A 17,232-nucleotide genomic window follows, 5' to 3' on the forward strand; every position below is an offset into this window, starting at 1 on the left:
TCCCAGCAATGCTAACCTTTGGACACGCTGTTCCCACTCATGCTGCTGCTGTGAGTGAAAAGCATGGCCCAGTTCTTGGTGCACGGAGCCTTCGGGAAGTCTCCTGAGGCCTCCCTGGAGACAGACGCGACCTCTGATATTTCTGAATGACAGTTGCCGTCAAGTTAAGAGGCCCCAGAGGGCCAGGGACAGAGAGGGCAAAATGACAGTAGGACAGTTAGGGGGGTCCAGATGCCTGATGTGAAGGTGGCTTCCACCCACCCCACAGCTGTGACCAGCTCGGGACGGTGTCACAGGCCCAGTACGCTTCTCTACATCCAGCTGCCCCGGGTGTTGTAAAGAAATGGACGCCGTGAACAAATGGGTCCAAATCCACATGGTTTTTCTTTTCCTGTTGCTATGGTAAAATGCTCTGGAAGAAACAGCTGGAGGGAGAAAGGGTTGGTTTTAGCCCACAGTCCAGGGGTGCAGCCCACCGTGCCTGGGAGGTCAGGTAGCGGAGCTTAGAGGCGGCTGGTCATCTCAGCCAGTCAGGAACCAGGCTTGCCAGTGTTCAGCTCCACTTCTTGCTGCGTTTAAGAAATTACTACACTTTATTAGTTTGCATTGTGTGTTTATGTGTGCACACATGTATACATCTCACAGCACACATGTGGGGGGCAGAAGACTATTTGTGGGAGCAAGCTCTTTCCTTCCAATGTGTGGGCTCCTGGAATCTGGTCAGCGGGCTTAGAGGCAAGAGCCTTGACCAGCTGAGCCATCTCCCTGGACCAGTTTCTCAGCTTTTATACAGTCCAGATCCCCTGACTAGGGAACGGTGCCACCTACAGTGGACAGGTCTCCCCACTTCAGTAATGTAATCATCTCCCCAAAGTCATGCCCAGAGGTGACTCTAACTTCTGTCACACTGACAGTTAACATCATGGCACCTTTTCAGTCAGGGTTCTCAGAGGAACAGAAATATATATATATATATTGTTGTATATGAGGGGGATTTATTAATTTATTAGGATGCTTTATGGACCATAATCCAGTTATTCCAACAATGGCTGTCTACCAACAGAGAGTCTTAGAGTCCCAGTAGTTCAGTCCACAGGGCTGGATGTCTCAGTCGGTCTTCTCTATACTACAGAATGCCAAAAAAGTAGATTGTAATGCCAGGGAATGAAACGGACTTGCCATTGAGAGTAAGCACGTTTCCTTCTTCCATGTTCTTTATACCGGCTGGGCGGAAGGTGTGGCCCAGATGAAAGGTGGATCTTCTCAACTCAGAGAGCCAGATTCAAAGTGGGTCTTCTCACTTCGGATGACTGAATTGAGAAAGAAAATTCATCCCCGGTGTGCCCAGCCATTTGAGTTTTAGTTAATTCCAGGTGGTGTCGAGTTGACAACCAAGAACAGCCACCACCATCCTCTACATCTTCTAGGCTTTCCTACATAGCAAGAGTCCGCTCTGTGTAAGAAGGGATGGTTGCACTCTGGGTGAAGGGAGGCTGGGTACATTCTCACTCACAGGAGCGGCACCTGGCCACACCCAGATTTCTTCATCCACTGTGGACTGCGCATGTGGCGAGGGCCTCTGATTTCAGAGGTTTTTATTGGTCCTATATTAGCAAGGCCACTTTTTCCCTTTTCTCCAGAGGGCTGAAATAATCGTACAAATGTCAATGGAAAATTCTATCAAATTCCAAACTCTTGGGGCCCCAGCGCTGAGCTGATGTAGACCCTGGGGAGCTGCTGTGGGGTGAACAGGTGGGTGGATGAATGAATGGGCAAGAAAGGAAGTCTGTTGTGGAGTGGAGACAACTTGCAATGGCGGCAGGTGAAGGGACCTAGACAAGAGTTTTAACACCGAAATTTTTTCATCCGTTAAGACACATACTGTAGAAGTGTGTTTATGAGGATTGGGGATAGTGAACACCCATTAGGCACTGAAGGCAAGTCTGTTTATTTCTGTGGTAGTCACCATCAGCGCCAGTTCCACATTTGTTGGCTACATTCTTTTTGTGTAACAGACTATGTACCAGACTGTTTGACCACCATGCTGCAAGCTGACTGTGGCAGGTTCACTACTCACCCCTAAAACTTCCAGCTCTGACACAGGGGCAGCGCAGTAGGAGGTCAGAGTGGAGAAGGCAGGGAGAGCACAGACCAGCACACTCAGTGTTCAGAGGGGGCGGGGCTTCGCGCAAGACCACGCCCTGTCCGTCGACGAACGCGCTCCGCCTGCCCAGTCTGCTCTCGGGGAAGGGATCGGCGCTGCCACGCGGGGAGCGCGCTCTCCGGCCCGGCTGCGGCATGCGCGCGCTGCTCGGCCTGCTCCTGGTATTCGGCTGCTGCACCTTCGCGCTGTACCTTCTGTCCACGCAGCTGCCCGCGGGGCCGAGGCTGGCGTCGGCCGAGGAGCCCCAAGGCCGGTGAGTGCGAGCGCGCGGGCCGGCGGCTGGGGCAGAGGTCGGAGAGTTGCCAGTGATGCGCGGGGCGACCTTGGCGCTTCTCTGCACGCTCGGTCGCCGCCTCCCAGCCGCAGCCACCTCGGCCACCGTGGCTCTCCTACCTCAACCCACTTTACCACACCAGCCAATCTTGAGAGGCGCAGCCCGGACTTGGGGTTATGAGGCTGTGATCCGGTCTGGCCTCTTCCTGCCTGACTGCTCCCCATGACAGCCGAGCGAGTCAGGAGGCGTCCAGAGGCGGCCGCAGACTCAAGGGGCGGGTTGCCCGATTGCTGCATACTACTTACAAAGTGCATGAAATATGCCTGGCGTGTTGCCACATTATCAAGAGGCTCAATTGGTATTTGAGTTGCAGGACAGCTGTTCTCAGTCATTGTCTCTTACTGGAACTGAAAGAGCTTTCTTGTGAATGTCAGAGGTACTCGGGAGAACTAGGAGGGGTTGCTTACAATTTATCTCTACTGGAGTGTTGAGATGGCAGAGGCAGGGTAGTCTTTGTACTGTGACCCTTGGACCGGATTCACAATGCTCCAGGCCTAGAGCCGGGTGAAAAGGGAGGCTCTTGGGAAGGATTGGCTGCAAGCCTGCCATCTTATCAAGAAAGCTGTATTTATGATGTGAGATAGATAAAATTGAAACATGTTTCTGCCTAGTACGTCTGGGGCAACACGGCGTCTAAAGAGTTCTGAGCTTGCTGGGGAGGGGTATCCTTGAAAGGCAGGCAATTTAGGATGCCCAGGACTTGCCTGGAAATGCATATACCTGCCTCTTTGGACTAGATCAAAGAGACTAGAACCCAGTGATGAGATCATGCTCTGGGTGGGAGAGGCTGCTGAATTCCATCTTACACCGTCTGAGTAAGTAAAGAGGGAATTCAGCGATTATCCAGCACCAGACCCTTTTTAGGCGAGGAAAATGAGACCCATGAACACTACAAGGTCACACAACTGGAACACAGCAGAATGGGGATGCCCGTTCAGGTCTCTTACTCCCAAGTCAGGGCTCTCCTATCGGCCTGTGTTGTGTTATACTGGGTCACCTGTCATCTCGAGTTCTTCTTTGTATGTATTCCCAGATGGCCAGATTACATGTTTATAACTTACTCTAGAAAGAATGAACTAACTTTCTTAGGCACCAGGCTTCTCTGGAACCCATGTTTTCATCTGATTTTCCAATCCCTAGGTCGCTGTGGTTCCCCTCAGATCTAGCCGAGCTGCGGGAGCTCTCCGAGGTCCTTAGAGAGTACCGGAAGGAGCACCAGGCCTATGTGTTCCTGCTCTTCTGCAGTGCCTACCTCTACAAACAGGGCTTTGCCATCCCTGGCTCCAGTTTCCTGGTCAGTGTCTTGCCTTCTTTCCAACCGGCTTCCTCTTCTGTAAAATGTGGCCACTCCCCCAGGCAACCCTTTGGTTGTGGGGCTGGATGAAATGAAACATGAGCTCGGAGAGGCTGGCACAAGTGGGCACTTAGCACGTAGTGATGCTCCAAGCTTCCCATTGTCCTGCTCCCCTCTCCTCTCCCAGCACAGTTTCCTACTCCCGACTTAACTTAGATCTACCCAAGCAGATTGAGGGTTGGAAACGGGAAGAAAAGCAAACATGTCTGAGAGAGGGAGCTGGACGGTGGAGGTCAGGGCCGACCTGGGACTGACTTCCCCCTTGAGCTGATCCTGCTTCAGGACAAAAAAAGAGCTAGCTGCTACTTGGTGCTATAGAGTGTGGGCTAGTAAGGGCTGCATACCCGGGTTGGGGTGCATTTTAATGCTGCCTAATGTGATCTTGGTTGTGCGGCTGTCTCTCCCCGTAGGATGGGGTAGGGGTAGCACAAGACAGAGGTCTATTGAGGACTACTTAGGACATATGTATGTGTACGTATGTACGCCAAGTATGTATTGCAGCCACAGCCTCACTGCCAAGGTCCCCTCTTGCCTGTTTGCTTACTTTAGCTCACTCGTTCATTTACTCACTTGCTCACGCTTTTTAAAAGATTGGTTTATGTGTACGTGTGTGTATGTGCATATATGTATAGGTACCCTTGGAGGTCAGAAGAGGGCACCAGATCTCCTGGAGCTGGTGTTACAGACGGTTGTCGGCCACCCAGCGTGGGTGCTGGGACCCAAACACTGGTCCTCCACTCTAGCAGGCAGCATTGTCAGCCGCTGAGCCAACTGTTCAGCTCATGCTTTGAGACGAGGTCTCACTCTGTAGCGCAGACTGGTTTGGAACTCATATGCTAGCCCAGGCTGGCCTTGAAATCAAAACAATCCTCCTGCCTCAGCCTCCCAAGTGCTGGGGTCACAGGCGTGTGCCAGCACACTTGCCTTTTCCCATGTGCTTTCTCCCAGATCCTGTGCTATAAGGCAGGGTGGTATTCACCAGCCAAATTGCACTTGGGAAGTATTTTTTTTAAAGATTTATTTAGTATGTATACAGTGTTCTGTCTTCATATATGCATGCAGGCCAGAAGAGAGCACCAGATTTCATTACAGACGGTTGTGAGACACCATGTGGTTGCTGGGATTTGAACTCAGGACCTCGAGGAAGAGCAACCAGTGCTCTTAACCTCTGAGCCATCTCTCCAACCCCTGCATTTGGGAAGTATTGATTAACTTTTCCATCTTTGTGAAGCTAAGGCTTTATAGGTCAATTAGGACTGTGGCCAACATAGAAGGGCAGCGTGAGTTTACTAATCAGGTGAAAAGCCAAGAAGACATCTTGCTCGGATTGCCGAAGGTCCATTCGCGGTCTGCCCAATAGTAAGAATAGCCTGTGAGCTTCACTTTCCCTTTTTGGTGCCCCAGTGACTGTGGGGGTAACTGTAGCCCTTGCCACAGCCAGGTAATGTCTGCACCTAATCTCCTTTTCAACTTGCCAATGCCCACTGAGGTCTCGGCCTTGCCCTTAAGGTGAGGCTTATGTTCCATGTTTCCATTTTTCTAAAATTGGCCTTGGGTTTTGGCTGTGAAAATCTCTGAAAGTAAGGGAGCCAATGCACAGGCTCCAGTACAGGTCACTGACAGCGGCTAGATGTTCTCATGGCCGAGGTCTTGCTTTCTTTGCAGAATGTTTTGGCTGGTGCCTTGTTTGGGCCATGGCTGGGACTTTTGCTGTGCTGTGTGCTGACGTCGGTGGGTGCCACATGCTGCTACCTGCTTTCCAGTATTTTTGGCAAACAGCTGGTCATCTCCTACTTTCCTGATAAAGTTGCCCTGCTGCAGAGGAAGGTAAGATGGGGGCACACCTGGATGCTGGTCCCTGAGCATCAGCTCATGGTCTGAGAAGAGCGAGAAGCAGGGGTTTCCCACAGTGCCCCTTCACCCTGCCTGGGAGCTGGGAAAGGTTCATTTGATGTCTTTCGGAAGCAGAGACCCGTGATCAAATCCCAGTTCCATTCTTGTCCTTACTTGCTCTCTAGCTTTGAGTTGAGCGTCTGACCTCCCTGATTCTCAGCTATTTAGTTAACTTTGGGTGTGTATGTGTGTTGGTGTGTGTGCGTATACATGAGCTTGTGTATGTGTGAGTGCATCTGACAGTCTTTCACTGAGCCCAGAGCTCACTGATTTGGCGGACTGGTTGGGCAGCAAACCTCATGGATCCTCCTGTCTCTGCTTCCAGCACTGGCATCCCAGGCTTGTGCCACGCCCCAGGCTTATTTTTATTTGACATTGGTACTGGTGATCAAATGTGGATCCTTATGCTGACAGGGCACACATTTTACTGTCTGCACTATCTCCCCAGTCCAGTTTGTTTTTAATTTTAAAGAATAGTTTAAGTTTTTTAAAGATTTATATTTATTTATCTATTTATTTGATGCACTTTGGGGTTTTGCCTGCGTGTATGTCTGTGTGGTGATGTCAGAACTGGAGTTACAGACAGTTGTGAGCTGCCATGTGGGTGCTGAGAATTGAACCCTGGTCTTTTGGAAGAACAGCCAGTGCTCTTAACCACTAAGGCCATCTCTCCAGTCCTTCCCCCCCCACCCCCCAGTTTTTGTTTTTATTGAGACAAGATCTCATGCATAACTCAGGTTAGCTTCAACCTTGTGGGAGTCCTCCTGTTTCAGCCTCCTGAGTTCCTGAGTGCTGGGATTAGCTGTGTTTTCAAAATGGGAACGTGGGAGGAGCTGGGAAGAAGCCTTCTGCTCCTGACGGCGGGCTCTCTCTGCAGGTGGAGGAGAATAGAAACAGCCTGTTCTTTTTCCTGCTGTTCCTCAGACTCTTCCCCATGACACCGAACTGGTTCTTGAACCTGTCGGCCCCGATCCTGAACATCCCCATTGTGCAGTTTTTCTTCTCCGTGCTCATCGGTAAGGTGGGGGGAGGGGTGCTGGTGGAGGCCCTGCCCTCCATCACCTGCCACCTGGCCATACGCTTGCCCACCAGCAGCATCTCCAGACCTGCCCCTTGACACACCCTTCTCTGATACCAGACCTCTTCTGACTTGAACATGAAACCCATACAATGCTTTTAGAACAACTAAGGGTTGTTCATTCCATGGCCAAACTCAGTACTTCTTATGTGCCCAGTACGTGCTGGGCCCTGGGATTGAACAGGATCATCTCTGTAAACTACATGACTTGGCTCCGAGAAGTGCTAGCAGGCTGAAGGGCCGGTGCAGAGCAAGGGAGTTCCTTTCTGGCACCGGCCGCTTTGACTAAGGGGTCTTAGAGAGGGCTGGCATCAGAGAGGCTTCTATCTCTCTTCTGAGAACAGTATGACCGTATTTCCCCTCAGGAAATCACTGAGCTGGATCTGAGCTGGGGTTAGGAGCAGTGTTTCTTGAAGTGTGGGCTTCAGGTTAGAGTGACCACACCCCACCCATCCATCTGTGAGTGTTACCTTCTCACGGCGGTAAGCTACCACCCTCCTTAAGCCAGGGGCAGAGATGCTCAGACCTTTCTTAGAGTGCGGGGAATGGCATTCAGGGGTTTATGTCCAAGTTAACAAATGTGCAGCTGCTATTAATAGGAATGTCTGAGAGAGACGGAAGGAGGCTCACCACAGCCAGTTCTTGCAGCATCTCAGCGTCTCAGCTAATGGGGGCTAAAGGCTTGTCATCACCGCAGTGACACTAGCTTGGAAAGACTCTGGAGACAGAGTTCCTTCTTGAGGGCCAAGCTGTGTGACCTTGAACGGTCTGATCATTATCTCCCATATACTTCTTCCCTGAGGTAGAGGAATGGATTATCAGGGTCCCAGCCAATCAGAAACTCAGGAGTGGGGGCGGGAAAAAGGCCTCTAAAATGTGGGCTCCTGGGTTTTACTGCAGAGCAAGAACTAGTGTCTCTGAGGTGGAGCCCAAGGATGTATTTTGTCTTATTATTTGTTTGTGATGTGGCTGTGTTATATACCCAAGGCAGGCCTCAAACTTTCAGTTTTTCTTTTTTGTTTGTTTGTTTGTCAGTCTTCCAAGCGCTGGGACTGCAGGCATCCACTACACTTGGCTTACCATTTCCTTTTGAGATAGGGTCTCTTTATGGAGCTCTGGCTGGCTCTCAACTCTGCTTTGTAGACCAGGAAGTCTTAGAACACACAGAGATCCATCCACCTCCCTCCTGCGAGCTGGTGCCGAAGGTGTGTTCTGTTGTGCCTGACCTAGCATTTTTTTTTTCCTTACACATCACAGGGCTCTTGGTGGTTGGTTTTCGTTTTGAGACAAAGTCTCAGCACGTAGTCCAGGCTGGCCTTGAATTTGCTGCTATTATCCTGCCTCCACCTCCTGATTCCTGAAATTATAAGCATGTGCCACCATGCCTGATTCTAAGGAATTTTTATGCCACCTGCTGCCAGGCTGCCAGGCAGACTATGGAGTCCAGAAGCCAGTTGAATTCTTAGAGTGCAGGACAAAGTTGTACTTTGGAGAAAGTTGTTTTGTTTGTTGGGTTTTAAAAGTCTTTAATGCACACTGAAAATTTCATGTTGCTAGTCTCTTTCTCTGGTTCGGCTCTTGGGTCCCACCTTCAGCAGGGGCACAGACGCCAGCATCTCTCACCTCACTCTCTGATTTATTATTTTATTATGGGTAGTAAATTTTCCTTATGGAAATGTATACATACATATATGTGTATGTATATACACACATACATGCACACACACATATATTTGTATGGCCCATATTAAGGCCTTTTGTTGGGTAAGGCAGATGTATATAGGAAGTGTGGGGAGAAAAGGAAGGAGTAGAATGTTAGGAGGTTAAGAGTTGGAGACAGAGTCACTGTTCTGAATCCTTGGCCATCATCTAGTGCTGGTTCTCACCACCTTGCCCCATTAACAGACCATCTCCACTTTGCTTTTTCCAGGTTTGATTCCATACAACTTCATCTGCGTGCAGACAGGCTCCATCCTGTCCACCCTCACTTCTCTGGATGCTCTCTTCTCCTGGGAAACTGTCCTGAAGCTGTTGGCCATTGCCCTGGTTGCTTTGGTTCCTGGAACCCTCATCAAGAAATTCAGCGGAAAGCACCTGGCCCCGAGTGACCCAAGGAGCACGCGTCACCTCGGTGGCAGGAAGGATGCGTGACACATGTGCCATGTTTACCACAGCCCTGGACTCTACTACTGGTCTGTGTGATGGGCACGGGCCTTTATTGTCCTCACTGTGTTTTAATCACCCTCAGAAAGGTGATCTGATCGGCGTTCTAGTGTGTGCAGAGGCCTATCAGAAGGGTTCTCTGCTTGAGGGTCCAGTCCCGTTTAGCAGGGCTCTGTGAAATGAACTGCTTTCTAGAAAATCTTGTTTTGGTTCTATCCAATAATAGGGACTCCGTCTGTTGGGCTTGCCTCTTGCCAGTCCCTGAGATGTCTTGGGAGAAGATGCTGGTGGCCTTTTGGACAGGCTGTGTAACAGGTACTCCTGTTAAGTCCCCGTGCATATTAGTATCAGACAGAACTCTAGCCCGTTAGTCTCCTGAAGAGTGTCTTCTCTACTTTTTTGCTGCTGATCTACCTCTCCATAAGCCAAGGGACCCATGAGGAACTGCCTCAGACTTACACACACAGCTTGAGTGCAATGATTCCTGTAATATCTCTGTTCACACACTGGTATTTCTGTGTCTCCGCTCCTTCTGGTTGTATGTCTTGAGAGTTAAGCCGATTCAAACATGATTAAATATGAATGGAGCCAGCTTGGCATGTTCTGAATGTGTTCTGAGGAAATGCTCCCCCATCCCGAGGCCCTGCCATGCTTTGAATCAAATGGCTGGCTATGTATGTTCCACCTGGGAATCCCTTCTACCGCCTCCTGCTGGGAGAGTGGCGTCAGTACAGGAGGTTGCCAGCCGGTGATTTTTTGTTTTGCCTTTGCAAGAACAGCTGAGGAATTTGTACCTTTTAATTCTAGGAGGGAAGAGCGGTGTGAGGGTGTGAGTGCTTTGTAGTCACTCACAGCTGTCACTGTGTCTCCCAGCTGTGGCCCTGGGCTGATGGCTCTGTGGGCTTGGACCTCGTGGGGACGACTCACGACAAGGACTTGCCAGCATTGCTGCTCTCAGGCGTCACAGGCTGGGCTGGTGTGTTTGTCTCAGGTCTGGGCTCAGCCAGGACTCTTGCCAAGGCTTCAGTCGAGGCCTGATGTGCGTACTCGGGCTCCACAGTGAGACTGGATTTCCATGTCATGGCGTTTTTAAGGCTTTCATTAAAAAGAGAAATGTGTGAAAGAGGTCTTTCTAATGAGGGGTGACGTGAAAGAGACTACACTTGAAGCCGGTGGTTCCAGAGCATTTTGGAATAGAGAGGGAGAGAAGACGGGGTTTTCTCCCCCTTTGCATGTGTGTCCCCAGCGGGGTTTTGCACAAGTGTGCCTTATCATGATTGAGCTCACGGGGGAAGGGATTTCCCAAATCCATGGACATAAACGTTCTGCAGTGAAGACAGAACTTAAGAGCTGGTCTGTGCATGTTGCTGACTCAAAACTGCCTTTACCAAAGGGACCAGAATTGCCTAAAACATAATCCAAAAGACTGGTTTAACTTCCTATTCCCAGCAGGCCTCTGACCAAATTATGCCAGCTTCCCATTTGCCTCTCTTGGCTTCTCTAAGAGTGATGTCATTGGTAACAGGACAGCTGCAGGAATGGTAGCAGATGGCTCGGGAAGAACCGGAGTGCCTGCCTAAGCCTTTATGGGAAAGCTCAAACCGCAACTTTAGTGCTTGTCCCTGAAATGTAAGAGTCCTGGCTGCAGAACCCAGCTTGCCTTTTCCCTGAAAAACCCTGGCAGGGTAGCTTGTAGGATGCCAACAGCACCTTTAGGAAAAGACAGGACCAGAACACACCAGGTAGACTTTTTGTTTAATTTCATGCATTGGTTTGTTTTCATAATCATTCTTGTTCCCATTGCTGTTCGGTACAAAGCCAGAGCCAGATCTGAAAATGACGTGGAGCCGGGGACCTGGGAGCTTCAAGGAGACAAGGGAGTTCATTTTGAGACTTTAATACTTGAAAGAAATTCATTTGCCCTGAATCAACAGGAGCTCAAATTATTGTAATAAATAATCATAGAGAGAAAGAGAGGGAGGGGTGGGGGCAGACATACATACATTAATGAAAAAAGACTCAAAAGATTTCCTCATCTGCTGGGAAGTAGGGTTCTAAGGTGAAGAGCCCCTGGGGTGATACGGTCAAGATACCTTTTCCTAATAGCTTGCACATGTGGCTGGGCCCTCTGGCTTGTGGCCATGGGAGGACTGTGGTCACTGGCCGGATACCAGTGACCTCCAGTACTGTGCAGGGGCCCTGGAGAGTAGGGCTGTGATTGTGCCGGAAGCTTCCTGATAGTGGCCTTGCCAGCTGCTGAGGATGTGGCACCTGAAATCCTGATGACATGCCTTTGCCAGGCAAGTGGCACGCCTTTGCCAGGCATGTGGCATTTACCAAAGCCTAACCCAGCTCTTTCCCTGTTTCTGAGAGCTATCCTCTTTGGCCACCTGTCCCTGAGAAACGTTCTGGGTTCCACTGGGTCCACCACTCAGCAGTCTAGTTCAGTCCATTCTTGTCTGAAGGGGCATCTGCAGTGCCAATTAAGCTATACAGAGAAGCAAACAAACGCATCCAATGGGACAGTCTGGAGGGAGGTAAGCACACTGGGACGTTTGTTCGATGGCATCAGCAAAGAAAAACCTTGCTGCCTGGGAAGGCTGAACCATACTGACAGTTGAAGTCTTGACAAAGTTTCACAGCATTTTGGGAGGAAGCAAGTAACAGACTGCACACTTCAGTTCCCAGACAGGGAAGGGTGTGCTCATCCGGTACAGCTCAGTGTGGGTAGAGATGCGATTGGTGCTGAGGCAACTGGTCTGCAGTCCAAAGGGGAAGAATGATGGCAGTGGCCCTTTGTCATGACATGCCCTGTCAGCCTTGGGGACCCTAGGAGGCTACTGGTGTGGTCCTAGACTTGTCCATCAGGAACTGAGGGTCTAGACTTGTCTTTAGGGAACGGTTGTGAGTGCAGAGCTGGGTTAATAAACACTTTGCATATAACTTCCAACCAGTAATGACGGATGCTCCAGATGCTGCTGTGAGTGGCTCTGAGGCTGTAGCAAGGCTCCGCAGGGAGCAATACAGTGCTCAGTAAAAGATGCTGCCATGGGGCTTAGTGTGGAGGTGGTCCATGGTGGCATAGGGTGGTGTTTTGGTTTCTGGAGAAATAAACATGGTATATGTGATGCAGGGCAGATTTTTTTTTTTTTTTTTGAGACAGTGTCTCATCAAGTCTCTTTGACCAGCTTGAATGTAGACCAGGCTGGCCTTGAAATCACAAAGTTCTACCTGTCTCTGCCTCTCCCAGAGCTAGGATTAAAGGCATACGCCACCACACCCAGCGAGAATTTTCTTTCTCTAAGAGAATTTGAGTGGGAAGCCGATCTCCAGGCCCCGCCCTATTTTGAGCTCCTGGCAGCTGACAGCTACTGGGGGAAGGAGGATCACCCCTTTCCCGTGGAAGTGGATCCCTTAGCTTCCCATGCCCCTACTTGTGGATGTCCCCATATGCATGCACACATGGGCGGCACTGCTAGACTTGGCGAGTGACCAAAACAACAACCTAACCCCCACCCCCAAACAAAACCATGAAGTTGGGAGGAGGATGTTTTGCGTGGGCTACGGAGGGGGAATGGAGTGAATGTGATCATATTGCATTGTATGCAAGTATCAAATTCTCAAGGAATAAAAAAATAGGGACATTTGAGACATAAGAGCATGAGAAAAAACAGTAAATCACAGAATCAATAGGAACACGTTCCCACTGAGAAGATGTCAGTGCTACCTTGTGGGGACACTGACAACCCTGAGTTAGTGACATGGACTCCAAAGTCACCGCCTCCATCGCCTGGAGTGGGTTGGGGACAGCAGAGCACAGTGGGGCCCCGAGTAAGTAGCACACAGTACCTACTCAAAATGACCTTAATTCCAGGATGAATTTGGTGGACCTAAAGGCTTAAAATACTCAGTCTTCAATCAGGCCACTCAAGACACCTTACAACATCACTTCAGTGCCCTGTGCAGGCTCTCCCACAGTCCTGCAGCTGGCTCTCAGGTGAGCTATGTTTCAAAGTGGACACAGGACTCTGTTCCTGGGCTAAGCAGTTTTTAAGAGGGATTTTTGTTCAGCGACTTGATCTAGAAGAAGGGAGAAAATCCAGTGCTTGACTGCAATGCAAAACTGGAACTCCCCTTGGTAGTCAGTCCAAGCCAGATGGCCAAAGAGTGATCGTGTTCATCCTGCACCCAGAGACGAAGCTTGAGATGGGCCTGGCAAGGCTTCTCAAAGCGCCAACGCGTGGCGGCAGCTATGGGCACTGAAGAGCTGGCTCTTACGTTCCTGGCTCTCCACTCAGAGTTCTGCTGACTACAGTGTTCTAAAGGAAACACACTCCAGTTTCCTGCTCCAGGGCAGGCTCTGCGGGGAAGGTGGGGGAAGCCTATTTTCCCCTTTAACCTTGCTTAGAACAGTAATTCTACTCAAAAGGTGTGGGTTTTACTCCTATCTTGATGGTACAGCGAAGGACTGGAGTCCACACCACACCCCTAGCATGCCTATGACAGTTAAGCCAGATAAAAGTGACCTTAGCGTGATGGATGGGGAGGACGGGAATGCAGAAAGAAGACTGATGTAGCAGGTGCGTTTCCTGGGAGGACCAGGTGCCAGACAGAAGTTGGCCTTTGTGTAAACAGCTAGTTCTGCTTTGTGTTAGACATAAAGAGTCTCAATTCCAAGGAATAAGGGACCTGAGGCTGGAGGATGAGGGAATAGTGCCTCTGATGTCATTCCCCAGCCCTGTGACCCCCAAATGCCTCCCCCTCCTAGAGCTCATGTCTATTCCAGAAGCGGATCGTGACTCGCATTACGCACTTCTCTTTGTTCTAGTCTTTCTGCTCTTCCCAATCTGTGGGGCTCAGTGGGAAGGCGATGACCCGCTTTGCTGCACTCCTGAAACTGCCTCATGAGCCTCCGCAGAGCAGAAAGGCTTTGTCTTGCTCTCTGAGCAGTAAATCTCTTTTTGCCTCTACTTCAGTGCCAGGATTTTATTTCTAAGACATTGGAGGAGAAAGTTTATAACTTTTGGGACTTTTGAACGACTTGTTCATCAACTTGGTCATCTGCCCATTCCGGAGTTTTTACAATCAGTTAAAAACAAAAGCATCACAGTGTACCCAACGTTTGTCGGGACAGAACACACCCCCTCAGAGCCTCTGCTGCATCCAGGAAGCCAGGGAAACCACCAGGGAGTGCACTGAGGAATGCCAGGCATCCCACAGGCAGCTCCATCCCCACCCCTTCACTAGGCCCACAGAAGTCCATAATAATCCATGGTTACAAGAAACAGTCATTGTGCTACATCATACGCCACACCTTCTGGTCAACAGAAAATTATGACAACATAAAGTAAAACAACAAGGATAAGAATGTCATAACTTAAGCTCTCCTGTGTAGTCCTGCTACAGTTCATACAAAATGGAATAATTTAACGAAACAATACTGCTTTCCAAGTTAAACATTTTCCTTCATCCTTCCTATGAGCTAAAAATTATAGACACTAAAATTCAAAATCAATGTCTCAACATAAAGTGTAAACAAAGGAGAGGTCAAACAGAAGGCCGGCTCTAAGTCCCCTCCTGCTTTTCATTTTTGGCTGATGCAGTCAGTGACCCCCGGCCAGGGGCACCATTTCCACTGGGGTTGGAATGTCTTAAAACCTAACATCCTTACAGGATGAAATGTCAGAATCTAGCAAGTTCAGATTTGGCAGAAGCCTGCATTGGAGACAGGAATCAGGCCACTGCACATGTACACGAATTCTAGATAAGACATCTTTAAGCCAGGCATGGTGGGGCCCACCTGTAATCCAGCCCTCAGCGGCCTGCGAGACTTTTCCTGCTTCAAGCCAATACTCCACAAATTACCTGGAGTACTTTTCACAGCCCAGGCAGGACTCTGGACACAGGAAGGATCACATGCTTTTGAGATACTAAAGTAATCCTAATTCCTGCTTAGCATCAGCTGCTCCTTCTACAAGTTTCCTAACCCCACTAAACAAAACTGCAGTGGTTCCGAATGAAAACAAACCGCATTTTACAAGAAGCATTTAACAAAACGTGGCGAGACAGGCCACCTTCCTGCAAGCTGCTTACTTTGTCTTGTATGCTACACTGATAGACAGCCACCAAAGCTAGAGTAAGATCAAGAACAAGAATAAAGATGGTTTGGGACTGGACACTGGACACACACGTCCTAGCTGCTGTCTGTGTGAATCAATATGATTCCAGGAGATAGACAACCTGGTCCCCTGAGGGGTTGCGCCATCTTGCTTGTATCGCTGAACACGGCCCTCCTGAAGAAGAAGTTTTGCAGGTATGTTTTCTTAATGCCACTCAGTGTCCTCCTGTCCCATTCAAGACCCCTTCCCCTTCCTGAAACAGGTACCAACAGGTGGAAGGAAAGGAAGAAGAAATGGCACCCGAGTCTGAAAGACCATGCCGGTCGAGGTCCTGATGGTGGCAGCGTTTAAAGGCAAGCTTTTGCTAAGGGCAAGACCTGATGATACCATAACCTTTACTGCCAGATTCTGCTTAGTGTTTAAGAAGTGAAGTCGTTTCCAGATGTGCGGTTCCAGTTCTGTTTGCTTTTTCCTCTCAGAGGAAGTGCGTGCGCTCCAAGGCTTTGGGGCTATCGGATCACTCAGCTTTAGGTCATTTCCATCCGTTGCACAGACGAGCCGTTGAACTTAACATGGCTGCATTTCTTTTGGCTTGTAAATGTTCAGTGTGTCTCGTTACAACTCTTCAAGCATGGACAAAAGACCTGGTCCCATGTTCAAGGGACAGTGACACCTCCCAGCCCCACAAACTCCAATGTTGCTCCTAAAGACCCTCTTTCCTTTCCTTTTTTTTTTTTGTAAAGAAATTATTGTATCTGTTATCATATATAGTTCACTCTTTACAATACAAAGGGTTAAAATGTTCAACAAAAATAAATATCAATGTTACAGTAGCTGGAGTATTCAGTACTATAGATCCCTGCCATTCTTGATTGAAATGCTCAGTGAGATGGAATTTCATTTGGGTATTTTCCCAGAGATTTGACAAATCTCATGTTTCTGTCAGTGTGGCTTGTTTCTTGGATGGGGCCACTCCTCCTGGACAAATGCAGGTGGGAGGAGTCTAGGGCTGGAGAGGATTCGAGATGCCAGCGTCTCAAGTCTTCGGACGGAGAGCCTTTGTCACCAAGTAGCAGAGCTGTAGTTCCTGCTGGTCCTAACAGTGGCATCCGAACACTCCCCCTCTGAAGAGTCACAGTCCGAGTCTCCAAACTGCACAGGGTTCTGCAGAGTTTAGACAAGAGATCTTAATTCCCTCCTACCGCCCTCAGTGAGGGCCTGCTGCACACTTTCCCCTGACAGCCCTTACCTCCCTCTTCCACCCTCACTGAAGGTGAGCTGAACACTTCCTGTGTTATAGGAGCTGACCAGGACAGATGATGACACTGTTCTTGGGGGAGCTTTTGGAGAAGAGAGCTATGTAAAGTTGGTGATGCTGACTTACATCTTGTTTCCATAGCATTCCAGAGCCTCGGGTATCACTTGCTCTGAGTCCTTTACATCTGCTAGTCCAGTCTATTCACAACCATCTACTCACCTACTGAAACTGGCCATTTCTCATAGATTTGATAGATATCACACACATTTTATAGGTAAGGACACTTACTTTCAGTGAGGCTAAGCAACTTGCCCAAGGTTACATGGTAGATAGAATGGCTGGGTTTTGCATCTGTCTAGGGAGTCTGAGTCCAGAGGAGAGTGAGGGCATGGAGGGAGGGACACCCAGTTCCCTAACAGGACTGGAAGATGGGATGAACAGGGGGTGGGATTTTCAAACATTTCATGTCTCTCGCTCACTTGTGAGACACTGTCCTTATTCAGAGAGCCCCACAACTACATGTTTGTATCTACATCATGGAGGCGGTGCATATTTTATCTACTGATTGAAAATTATAAAGACCCTGAGGCTTGAACCTACTTTAGTTGTTCTATCAACTTGACACAAGCTGGGGTCATTTGAGGAGAGGAAACCTCACTTGAGAAAACGCTTTCATCAGACTGGCCTATAGACAAATCTTGATGTTGCTTTCTTGAGTAACAATTGATGTGGGAGGACCCAGCCCACCGGGGGTGGTACCACTCCCTGGGCAGGTGGGCTTGGGTTGAACAAAAATAAAAAAAATACCAGCTGAGGCAGCCAGGGGAGCAAGTCAGTAGCAGCAGCCGTCTTCTACGGTGGCTGCGTCA

At 49.3% G+C, this 17,232-nt stretch overlaps 2 protein-coding genes across 5 annotated transcripts in view; one reads left to right on the forward strand and one right to left on the reverse strand.

Moving 5' to 3' along the window:
• The first annotated feature begins 2,229 nt into the window (after nucleotides 1–2,229).
• Tmem41a (transmembrane protein 41A) lies at nucleotides 2,230–9,577 on the forward strand. The gene is made up of 5 exons (XM_048453827.3): nucleotides 2,230–2,417; nucleotides 3,639–3,792; nucleotides 5,518–5,679; nucleotides 6,623–6,761; nucleotides 8,754–9,577. Exons 1-5 carry the CDS (start codon nucleotides 2,299–2,301, stop codon nucleotides 8,972–8,974), a joined length of 795 nt encoding a protein of 264 aa, XP_048309784.1. The 5' UTR covers nucleotides 2,230–2,298; the 3' UTR covers nucleotides 8,975–9,577.
• A 1,147-nt stretch (nucleotides 9,578–10,724) lies between these two features.
• Map3k13 (mitogen-activated protein kinase kinase kinase 13) overlaps nucleotides 10,725–17,232 on the reverse strand; it is a 161,515-nt gene continuing 155,007 nt past the window's right edge. For all 4 annotated transcript variants that reach the window (XM_048453824.3, XM_048453825.3, XM_048453826.3 and 1 more), the window contains one exon: nucleotides 10,725–16,269. In XM_048453824.3, coding sequence (XP_048309781.3) covers nucleotides 16,168–16,269 — 102 coding nt within the window. In that variant the 3' untranslated portion in view covers nucleotides 10,725–16,167. The remainder of the gene's footprint in view (nucleotides 16,270–17,232) is intronic.

Source organism: Myodes glareolus, chromosome 2 (genome assembly GCF_982192425.1).
Source record: "Myodes glareolus chromosome 2, mMyoGla1.1, whole genome shotgun sequence".
Taxonomy (NCBI): Eukaryota; Metazoa; Chordata; class Mammalia; order Rodentia; family Cricetidae; genus Myodes; species Myodes glareolus.

Bases quoted from the DNA above. Each gene is read 5' to 3' on its own strand.
- Tmem41a (XM_048453827.3), top strand. From the start codon at position 2,299: ATGCGCGCGCTGCTCGGCCTGCTCCTGGTATTCGGCTGCTGCACCTTC. The intron at 2,418-3,638 runs GTGAGTGCGAGC...TCCAATCCCTAG, and splicing joins GCCGAGGAGCCCCAAGGCCG to GTCGCTGTGGTTCCCCTCAG. The intron at 3,793-5,517 runs GTCAGTGTCTTG...CTTTCTTTGCAG, and splicing joins TCCCTGGCTCCAGTTTCCTG to AATGTTTTGGCTGGTGCCTT.